We start from the raw sequence: 11,256 nt of genomic DNA, 5'->3' as shown, positions 1-11,256 counted from the left end.
ACAAAAATTAAAAGAAATAATATGTTTTGAAAATGGTTACATCAACATGATTGCTCATTGTCATCTACATTTGGAAGTCTTGTGATGATTTTTGAGGCATATCAGTTACAGAGATGCTGTTAGTTGAATATTTGTTGGTGTACGACTTAATGAAATTAATATCGTATAAAAGTCTTTGGTAGAACTGCAAATAACATCAGTTCAACATTACATTTCATTCAGTCAACAAGTTGAGGAATAACAAAACAACCTTTACAATGAATACATTTGTAACAATTATGGTAAGTGTGTCATATTCTCGACTATCAAAAGGAACTTTACAGAATGTTCTAATTTTTCTTTACTTTTTTCCACTATAGTGTTTTGCTTTGGTAGCAACGGCAGCAGCCAAACCTGGCTACAACTATCAACAACCAAAACCAGTTGTAAAACAAACATTCCGTCCATCAGCACCAATTAGTAACAGTGGCATTTACTCAGTCCAACAGGCTCCCCCATTGACCTCATTCAATGTTCAGTCTCAAAGCCAGCAAATCAAGCAAAACTATGTTGCATCTGTACCCGCTCCAGGACCAGTTCCCCAATTCGCTCCTCAGCCAATTGAAGTAGCCGCTCCTCCAGCTCAATATTCTCAACAACAATTTGCTACACCTGTCCAACTATATGCTCCTTCAGCTCCTCAATTTGCTGGCCCAGCTCCTCAGTATGTTGCTCCCGTACAACAACAAGCTGTATATGCTCCTACTTCTCAAGTATCTTCCTCCTCCCAGTACAATTATCAACCTCAACAACAAACCATTGTCTCAAAGGATATCTATATTCACTCTGCTCCTGAGGAAACCGAAGAAATCGGCAACGATTTAGGTGCTGAAGCTGGACCCCTCCGCAAGAACTACCGCATTGTGTTCATCAAGGCCCCAAGCCAAAACTTGAAACTCAATTTGAACTCTCTTAAGCGCGCTCAAGCTTCCAACGAAGAAAAGACTGTCATCTATGTGTTGTCCAAGAAACCCGACCTTGCCAACATCCAAAGCCAATTGTCTGCCGTACAAACCGAACAAAAGGCCCATAAACCCGAAGTTTACTTTATCAAGTACAAGACTCAAGAAGAAGCCAACCGTGCTCAACAAGAAATCCAAGCCCAATACGATGCTTTGGGTGGTTCCACTCATATTTCCGATGAAGGTATCGCTCCCGTCACCTCGGTCATTGGTGGTGGTCCCGTCAACGTTGGCTCAGTTGGTCCTTCTTTCGCCAGTGGCTCAAGTAATGTTCCTGTTTTCTCCAGTGGTTCAGTTAATGGTCCTTCTTTCGGTGGCAGCTCCAACTTTGTGCAATCTGCTAGCAGCAACCAACAACAATTCGTGCAACAATCTTTCCAAGGTAGCCAAGGTTCTGCTTCTAATGTTAGCTTTGGCGTTGAAGCTCCCAACCACAAGTACTTGCCTGCTCAAAAGAAATAGATTGGCTTTCCATTTATTTTATTAGATAGTGCCATTAGTTACTAAACTGTTTCCTCAACTCCTCTTTAACATTGTACCTCTTTCTATATTTTCACAATCAATATCTATCAACGACTTAATTTTGTTTGTAAATATATATATAATTAATTTATTCAATTCACAATAAAACAAATATTGTTAAAAATATATTTATGCAATGGTCTTTTTATTCATGCTATAACCGAGTAGTGGTCAGTCAATCAAATGGTTTTAAAAAAATATTTTTAAACATTATAACTATAAGTTTGTTTTAAACATTATAACTATTTTGATCAATTTCATAATTTATTGAAAACTAAAAATAATATTGTGGTTTTATATGAAATTAATGGTCTCTAATTTCCCCCATGGATTCGCTACATCCGCTTGAGTTAAAAATTCATTAGCTTATCATTTAATTTAATGGCTTTCAATTTGTCGTAGTGATGTATATTTTCACAGTCTGTTCCCATGTTTTCACCCGAGATTGGTTTATATTTTAATAAATCAAAATTTCAGTATGGAAAGAATCCATCTTAAAACGGGCAAGAAATTAGTTATTTCGGATTTATCGATTCCGCTCCAATGTTTTCATTACTGAAAATTTTTTCCGGTCCAGAAAAATTGCAACTCGCATTTTAAGTTTTAAACTATAAAATCTTCTTCTGTCTGTATATAAAAGGTCGAAGGTACGCTACTTTTAGCCCCCATAGCGCTGGAACATTTGTAAGACCCATTTTAATAACTTAGACTCAAATACTCCTTATCCGCCAGCCGTTTAGAAATGCCAGACTGTACGTTGCTTAACATCATTTTAATTCACAGTGGTGTACTTTGAAGCGAATGATTTGTTGTAAGTGAAGAAAGGAATAAAAAAATGTCTGCGGGACTATATAGACTTTTTATATGATCCGGAAAGATAACTTCATGCAAAAGCTTGTGAAGAAAAATTTGGCTGACTTAAGAGGACATATCACCCCCCAGAACTATCCAAAATTGGCCAATTTTTTAAAAAAAAAGCACGGATCCACGAAAAAGCTCCATATTTGTATAACCCCATATGTTTCTTAAGTACTTGCTAAGTGTTTTTACTATGACACGGTAAATAAGGTCACAGTAGGCACTTTTTTGAAAAAACTCAGTTTTTGGAACACATTTTCCCCATTTTAGGAATTTCGATATTTGAGAATAAAAAATGTCAAAAATTCTAATGCCATTAATTTAAGGACATTTGAGTCTATATTGGTTCCAAATTTTGTTATGATATCTTTAACCATTAAAATTTTACATTATGTCAAATTTTATATTTTTATTCGTGGAAAATCATCATATTATATTTTTTTAGTTTTTAAGGTAAATGAACTGCAAAAATTTTATAAAATTATTAAATTTTACTAAAATATCAATCCCCAAGTCATAGTGTTTTCAACAGTATCAAATACTTACATAAAAAAGCCTTTAGTTACTCCTCAGAAGTTCCACAAACCTTGCCCCCTTTGACAAATTTGTACGTTTTTCATATATTTTCTTTACATGCTTTTGCATTAGTTATCTTTCCGGATCGTATAAAAATTTTTTTCTACAAAAGTAAAACTACGGCCATTTTTACAAGTTCCAAACTTTTTATAGGGAACAGATAGCTGTTAGCACGATTTTTTTAATTTATTTAGAATTTTATCGCCAATATAGCTGATATTTTAAAAATAAAATTCGACCCTCCGTAGGCCCGCCATATATAAGAAACCATAAAAAGATCGATCAAAATTAAAAAAAAATAAATCAATAAACCTGAATATCTCTTCAACTAATAGAGATAACCTACACTTGTAAGCATATTTTTAGATCTGATCAAGGACTATTTATTTATTTTCAAAATTTCAGCTCATTCGGATCATAAATGGATTTTTGGCGATTTATGTAAAAAAATTGAGACCCGAGGTGACCAACTTTGAGGGGCAACGCACTGTCCCCCCATTATTGCTCCCTAGCAACAGTGCAACATTGTACTATAAAAGTTCTTTTATATTATCAATCGATGATGAACAATTTTTTTTACTCTTGCCTATTAGATGCATGAATAAGAATTTCCATGTGAAATCTAAATCTAAAATAACGGTGGATTCATAAACGGTTTTATTCAAATAAAATTTATTTTTATTTAGTCACTGACGCGTTTGATTTGCTTTGCGTTAATTGCAATTTTCTGTTAATCAGTTAAAAAGCAATAAGTTAAATCAAATTAATAAGTAACAATTGCTTTGGAATTTTTTGCAAGAATAAAATTTTCCTACAAATTATTTTAAGTGAAAATTTACAAAACTGCCAACAAAAAAACAGGCATTGGTAAAAACACAACCAAATCAATAACGGAAGATCAGGGAAAGAAGAGCAGCTTAAACAGCTGCGTAAAGCGAATCACGTCTTCAGGAAAACCGCGAAAGGGCATTCACGTCATGACGTGTAAACAGAAAGAGAACGCGAATCACGTCTTGAGGAAAACCGCGAAAGGGCATCTACGTCTAGAGCCGCAGAAACGGAAAGAGAAAGCGAATCACGGCTTTGGCAAATGCGTCGAACTTTGCTTATATTGCAGCGTTTTGAAGTTCCCTAAGGAATTCCCGGGAATGTGCTGTTCGAATGGTAATATTGTTCCGCCAAAGGTGTACCGTTTCGTCTTGCATTTCCTATAACCATTAACAAAGCACAATGTCAATCGTAACTATTGCTGGATTAAATTTGGAAAATTCATGTTTTTCACACGGTCAATTGTATGTGGCGTGCTTCTGAGTTTGTACAGATGTTTTGTGAGATACAGTATTTCAAAGTAGACCACATCAAAAGAAAAAATAGTTTTCAAGCTTCTGTAATCTACAAATGAAGTCCAATATAAGTTAGTTTTAACTTTTTTAAAACTCAACATTAAAGTTAATTAAACGTGAACTACAAATTTAAACTTTGTAACTACTTTTAAACTGTGAGAGATAACTGAAAGCAGAATTTTCGTGTTCAGTTAAATTATTCCTTATCGCTTCATGTTAAGACCTTTTAAACCCAGGGACCGAAAATGATAATTATTCTTGAAATAATAACTAGTTTGGATAGTTTTCAAATATATTTTCATAAAATGCTTCATGCTTCTTAAATTATTGATTTCTATTTTTTTTTTTGTAAGAAATATTTGTGCAACCATAATTGCTTCCAAATTCTTTTAAGACAAATTGTATCGCAAGTTTCCAGGGATATATCGCACTTGATCAACAAGAGGGTATTAACTCAAAATTTTAAAATTTTCAGTAGAGGTTAAAAACTGTTTGTGGTTACATTTTAAGAGAATTTGAAAATCTGAATACATCATAGTATGTAAATTCCATTTAAAAATATAATTACATTGTTTTTCTTTTAAATTTTTCCAATTATTGCAAAAAAAATCTAGTTTTTGAGTTAATAACATTTTTCTGAAAAAATGTGAACAATTTTATTATAAAAAGAGTCACATTTCGAATTAAAATCATAAAGTAAAACCAAATTTATCAACAAAACCGTATCAACTCAAAATTCCACCAAATATAAGTAAATAGAACAATTTGATTATTTTTAACTTGAATGAAGGCGCAACTCAAAATAATACATTTTTTATGAAAATATACGATGCATTTCTATTTCAACTTTTGTATTAACTTAAAATAATAGCTTTTTGTTGTATAAAAGTAGTCACTACATTATCACGAAAATGGTCTCAAATGTTGTTTTCGAGATGAAAGATTAATCGGAATACGTTGAAATTTTTACAGCAGATAGATATTGATGTTGTTAGTTAATTTCTCGAAAAAAGTGAAATTTTTGGTTAATACCTTCTTGTTGATCAAGTGCGATATGTTAAGCTGAAAACGATCTTTGGACACTATTGGAATAGCAACATGATCTTCATCAATATCTACCCGCTTTTCTTTGTAGTTTTCAATTTCGAAAAAAGCTTTTCGATTATCGTCATTAAATTGGCTGTCATCATTATCACTACTTTCAAATATGTTTGAGACTTCCGTTTCGCGGAAACTTATGCTCAATAGAGAGCAAGAACTTTGCATGTATGCTTTAATAAATATTAATGGACATATTTAGAACAGATTTAAAAAATAAATAGTTTGTCTTTATCTACTTTGCAAAATTTGTCCCAAATAGTTTTGATAGCTTTTTATTCAATCATTCGGAAAAGAAAATTTAAATTTTCCAAAATTCAAAGCTATTTTGACTTTCAAAATTGGTCCTTTTTTCACAAAAGACAGTTTAGGTCTTTTCCTGGAAGAGCTTCTTGGTCGCGTAGCGGGATGCGAGTTGGATATCAATCAAAATAAATGTTTTGCAAATCAAAACATATTTTTTTTTACTTTTTTTGGAAAATTAAATACTTTGTGGACTTTTTCTTTAACTCTTTGCGGTTTGGTGGTTAGTTTACTAACCACATTTTCTATAGTCTTTAAAACATAGTTTATTGGCATTTATTGCCATTTTGCTAAACAATTATATTTTTTGAAGTCATCGTTTATGTTTTTTTGCAAAACTTGCGGCAGGGGGTTCTGGTTAGATAAATATATCAATTTGAAAATATTGTAAAAATCAGTTTATCAAGAGACTTTCACGCATTCAATAAAAAAAGCACAGAGTGTTTATTGTTCATCGAATTCAGTGTTACTATGATATTTCGGTTGTTTGGTCAGACAATTTAGTCAAAAATATTCGATTTCAAAAAAATTTATACGAAACAAAACCACTTCACTCCTCAAAACACCTTGGAATGGGGGAAATATAGAATATAGTTTGGTTATTATTATGTATACAGTGGTGATGATCAAATTTGTAGCCAATCGAATAGATCGATTATATTCACAGTTGAGAAAAAAAGAATTACGAATGAAATATCCGAATTTGTGTCACCTCATCGTAAATTTTTCAGCCGCACCAGAAATATTTGGTCATTATTCGATTAGTTTTTCTGTGTATGTGTTTTTCAAGAATGTTTTTGAGATGAAGATCATTGATATATATGACACATAGTCATTGCTTATTAAGGGTAAAAACCTAAATTTATAAAATGTTTATAAAACAAAATTCCCATACAAAATTTGTTGTATGAACGTTTAATAAATTTAAAAATTGACTATACGTAGGGTTTTTTAAGTTTTATTTTTTTAATTTTCAAGAAATTGTATTTTTGGAACGAAAAGAGTTTGTCTTTATATTTATTTACTTTCAATATATGTATGTACATATAATAACTGTGTTAAATATCTTTGAAATCGGAGTTGTAAAATTCTGCTGTCAGATGTGTGATTATTAAAATTATTGACATATTCAATTTCGTGTAATAATTTGTATAACGAATATTAAATTTGAATTGTAATGATTTTCTAATAATTTTACCCAATACAAATAATTAATTTAGTTTTTGCACAAAAACTAAATTGCCGGATACCAGAAAATAAAATATACGACAATCAACTGCATGTAGTACTTAATCTCTTAATAGAAAATATGAGATGGAACTATGAACTAAACAGTTTAATGGGGGAAGTAGATAATATGTGGATGAAATTTTTGTGAATGAAAAATAAAATCCAGTTTAAATTCCAAAAAAAATTAAATTATTAATAGGAGACTAGTTTTGCCTAGATATGTATTTGTGCGTTTGTTTATTTGTTTGTTCATATGTTTATGCATATTGGAATATATAAAACGTATAAAAATAAAGTTTTGCAATTCCAACAAAAATTTAACAAATATTATGTTTTGAAAATGGTTACATCAACATGATTTGGTCATTGTCATCTACATATGGAAGTTTTGTGATAATTTTTGAGACAGTTCAGTTACAGAGATGCTGTTAGTTGAATATTTGTTGGTGTAGGATTGAGTAAAATAAAAATCGTATAAAAGTATTTGGTAGGTCTGCAAATAGCATCAGTTCAACAATACATTTCATTCAGTCAACAAGTTGAGGAATAACAAAACAACCTTTACAATGAATACATTTGTAACAATTATGGTAAGTGTGCCATATTCTCGACTATTAAAAGGCACTTTTCGGAATGTTAAAATTTTACTTTATTTTTTTTTTGCTATAGTGTTTTGCTTTGGTAGCAATGGCAGCAGCCAAACCTGGCTACAACTATCAACAACCAGATGTAAAACAAACATTCCGTCCATCAGCACCAATAAGTAACAATGGCATTTACTCAGGCCAACAGGGTCCAACTCAACAACAATTTGCTACTCCTGTCCAACAATATGTTCCATCAGCTCCTCAATTTGCTGGCCCATCTCCTCAGTATGTTGCTCCCGTACAACAACAAGCTGTATATGCTCCTACTGCTCATGTCGCTTCCTCCTCTCAGTACAATTATCAACCTCAACAACAAACCATTGTCTCAAAGGATATCTACATTCACTCTGCTCCTGAGGAAACCGAAGAAATCGGAAACGATCTTGGTGTTGAAGCTGGACCCCTCCGCAAGAACTACCGCATTGTGTTCATTAAGGCCCCAAGCCAAAACTTGAAACTTAACTTGGACTCTCTCAAGCGCGCTCAAGCTTCCAACGAAGAAAAGACTGTCATCTATGTGTTGTCCAAGAAACCCGACCTTGCCAACATCCAAAGCCAATTGTCTGCCGTTCAAACCGAACAAAAGGCCCACAAACCCGAAGTTTACTTCATCAAGTACAAGACTCAAGAAGAAGCCAACCGTGCTCAACAAGAAATCCAAGCCCAATACGATGCCTTGGGTGGTTCCACTCGCATTTCCGATGAAGGTATCGCTCCCGTCACATCGGTCATTGGTGGTGGTCCCGTTAACATTGGCTCAGTTGGTCCTTCTTTCGCCAGTGGCTCAAGTAATGTTCCTGTTTTCTCCAGTGGTTCAGTTAATGGTCCTTCTTTCGGTGGCAGCTCCAACTTTGTGCAATCTGCCAGCAGCAACCAACAGCAATTCGTGCAACAATCTTTCCAAGGTAGCCAAGGTTCTGCTTCTAATGTTAGCTTTGGCGTTGAAGCTCCCAACCACAAGTACTTGCCTGCTCAAAAGAAATAGATTGGCTTTCCATTTATTTTATTAGATAGTGCCATTAGTTAAGTGTTTCCTGAACTTTTCTTTAAACAATTCTCAACTTTGTACCTTTTTCTATATATTCGCAATTAATATCTATCAACATCTTAATTTTGTTTGTAAATATACATATAATTAATTTATTTAGTTCACAATAAAACAAATATTGTAAAAAATATATTTATACAATGGAATTTTTATTCATACTATTACAATCCAGTAATTGTTAGTCAATCAAATGGATTTAAAAAAAAATATTTGCTAGTGTGTATAGTTTTTTGTAAACATTATAAGGGTATTTATTCATTTCAAAAAAATAGAAATTTGCGCTTTGATTTTTTTACAATTTTACACAACAAAAGCTTGAACAAAATTCCACAAAAAAAATTTTTTTTGGATTTTTTTTCTTTTTTTTGTTGTGTAAATGTGTAAAAAAATCAGTGTAATTTTCCATTTTTTTAAATTTTTCATAATTTTTTTAAAACTAAATGCGAACGAACATTTTCTTTCTTATTTTATATTGAAAATAACAAATAAATTTGAATTTTTTTATTGTTTTGAATATAAAATAAGAAAATGTTCGTTCGCATTTATTGAGCCAGGCCCTCAAAATAATATTGTAGTTTTATAAAAAATTAATAGTCTCTAATTTCCCTATAGATTTGTTACACCTGCTTGAAGAAAAAATTCATTTGCGTGTCATTTAATTTAATATCTTACAAATTGTCATATATACTTATTTGCACAGCTTCACAGTCTGTTTGTCTTTTTTCACGGTACAGAAAATTGTTACTTTCGGATTTGTCACTTCCGATTTTTATGAAACATACATTGTGTTTATCGCATATGATATTGGTTTTATGAGTGCAGATCTTTTTCAGTCCAGAAATATTGTTTAAATATTGAAAAAACTGCAAAAAATTCTATATGATCTTTTCTTTCAGTAGCTTAATTCTTTGTATACTATAATACAAGGAGTTATGTGTTAGTTTCTCATAAAAATTAACATGAAAAATCTAAAAATGTCAATTGAAAAAAAATAAACAAAATGACTACTTTCACATATACGGAATATACAATAGGGTTGAAACCATGGCAGAATCAACCAGGTACAATTATTAGGGAGAGTTGTCAATATTTACCCCTACAACGTCAAATAAAGCATTTACTCTCATCACTTTTTATTTTGTTTTCGCAATGTTTTGCACGTTAAGCCTACTACTCTGTTCATATTTGCGAAAAATTTTATATGCTGTTTGACAGCTAGCTGTTGCTTTTAATTTCGTGCGAAAGAAGTGCTGCGTATGTTATTTCGTGTGGAAAAATAAGTTTCACATGTTTTCCACAATAAAAACAGAGTACAACTTTTGCGAAATTATTTCGCATATATTTCATTCCAAATATTTTATATGTAGTTTGACAGCATTTCGCACGAAATTTTGAACAGAGTACCTAGCTTTATATTAAAACCAACACATATGTATTTATTTGAAACAATTTTAATTTGAATTAAATATTTCACGGAAAAAAGTAAATTGTACATACATACATATGTAAATTAATTTATTTTTGTTTTAGACATTTCGTTTTGTTTTTTCTAATTTTCTTTTGTTTGACGTTATAGGGAATGTATAATTGAGAACATACTTTCCAATAATTGTACCTTGCTTGTTCTGCCATGGGTTGAAACTAAATTTTTCGACAAGAGAAATTTGTTAAGATTTGGTACGCAGGTTTTTTATGGCCATACAAAATTCACAATTACTCAAATTGAATTCACATTGTCTTTTGTTTAACGAGGTTCAAATTTTATACCATTCTGATGGTATAAAATCGCTCAATTTCTATTGTGTATTTTAACCTTTTGTCCAATTTTTACAATATTGATCTTATAGTCTTATAGTTAGTTTCAACATATTTTCTTAAAAATTGCTGCTTTTGAATGTAGGACATTGAACTTAAATATTGTCATTGAGAAAAGGATAACTTAAAAATTACATCTTCCATTTTCTAAAAAGTTTCCTTAAATTATATTCCATAGTAAACATTTTGTAAAAATTACCTAAAATTTAGAATAATAATCAAAAATCTTCAATTATATTTTTAGGCATATCTTTGTAAATTTAGTATTATATAAAATGTAGGGAAATTCAATTTCAAAAGTATAATTACTTAAAACTTAATCCTTTAAGGAAGAATATTTTAAACTGCATATCTCTAACTTTGTACATTATTATTTTAATAATTGTCTATAATTTAAGGTAAATATGTCAAAAACATAAATAGGTAACATAAAATGATACCAAAGTTAAAAAACTCATTTTCTTCTTGATCGACATTTTTCGTTTTGTTCCAATAACAACATACATGGCAATATATTCTCATGAATTAGGTTTTTGACAAAAAACTATTTAGTTGTCATCTATGTCTAAAACCGTAGAGAAATATTCATAGGGAGGTCAAACAACCAACTCGGTTGTCAAAAAACCTATGTGTTGAGAATGTATTAGTAGAAAAAGCTATGTTAAAATATAAACAGCACTGGTATGTGTGATTATTTTAGTTTCCTCTCTATGAGTTTTTCTAGTTTCCTCTCTATGAGTATTTCACTATTAAATACACACTTAATAAATATTAAGTTTTTTTTTTTGAAAATGTCAAACAAATCAATCCATCCA

At 31.2% G+C, this 11,256-nt stretch overlaps 2 protein-coding genes across 2 annotated transcripts; both read left to right on the top strand.

The window, feature by feature from the left end:
* The first annotated feature begins 257 nt into the window (after window positions 1-257).
* Window positions 258-1,463, top strand: LOC135952716 (uncharacterized). The gene is made up of 2 exons (XM_065502710.1): window positions 258-281; window positions 360-1,463. Exons 1-2 carry the CDS (start codon window positions 258-260, stop codon window positions 1,461-1,463), a joined length of 1,128 nt encoding a protein of 375 aa, XP_065358782.1.
* Window positions 1,464-7,497: 6,034 nt separating this feature from the next.
* LOC135952700 (uncharacterized) lies at window positions 7,498-8,563 on the top strand. Its single transcript, XM_065502709.1, has 2 exons — window positions 7,498-7,521; window positions 7,601-8,563. Exons 1-2 carry the CDS (start codon window positions 7,498-7,500, stop codon window positions 8,561-8,563), a joined length of 987 nt encoding a protein of 328 aa, XP_065358781.1.
* The last annotated feature ends 2,693 nt before the right edge of the window (window positions 8,564-11,256 follow it).

Source organism: Calliphora vicina, chromosome 1, assembly GCF_958450345.1.
Source record: "Calliphora vicina chromosome 1, idCalVici1.1, whole genome shotgun sequence".
Taxonomy (NCBI): Eukaryota; Metazoa; Arthropoda; class Insecta; order Diptera; family Calliphoridae; genus Calliphora; species Calliphora vicina.
This window is presented reverse-complemented; position numbering and strand designations above follow the sequence as displayed.

What these genes read in the sequence shown, in the direction of transcription:
- LOC135952716 (XM_065502710.1), top strand. Translation starts at nt 258, where the DNA reads ATGAATACATTTGTAACAATTATG. An exon ending in ATACATTTGTAACAATTATG is followed by an intron (nt 282 to 359) that starts GTAAGTGTGTCA and finishes TTTCCACTATAG; the next exon opens with TGTTTTGCTTTGGTAGCAAC.
- LOC135952700 (XM_065502709.1), top strand. Translation starts at nt 7,498, where the DNA reads ATGAATACATTTGTAACAATTATG. An exon ending in ATACATTTGTAACAATTATG is followed by an intron (nt 7,522 to 7,600) that starts GTAAGTGTGCCA and finishes TTTTTGCTATAG; the next exon opens with TGTTTTGCTTTGGTAGCAAT.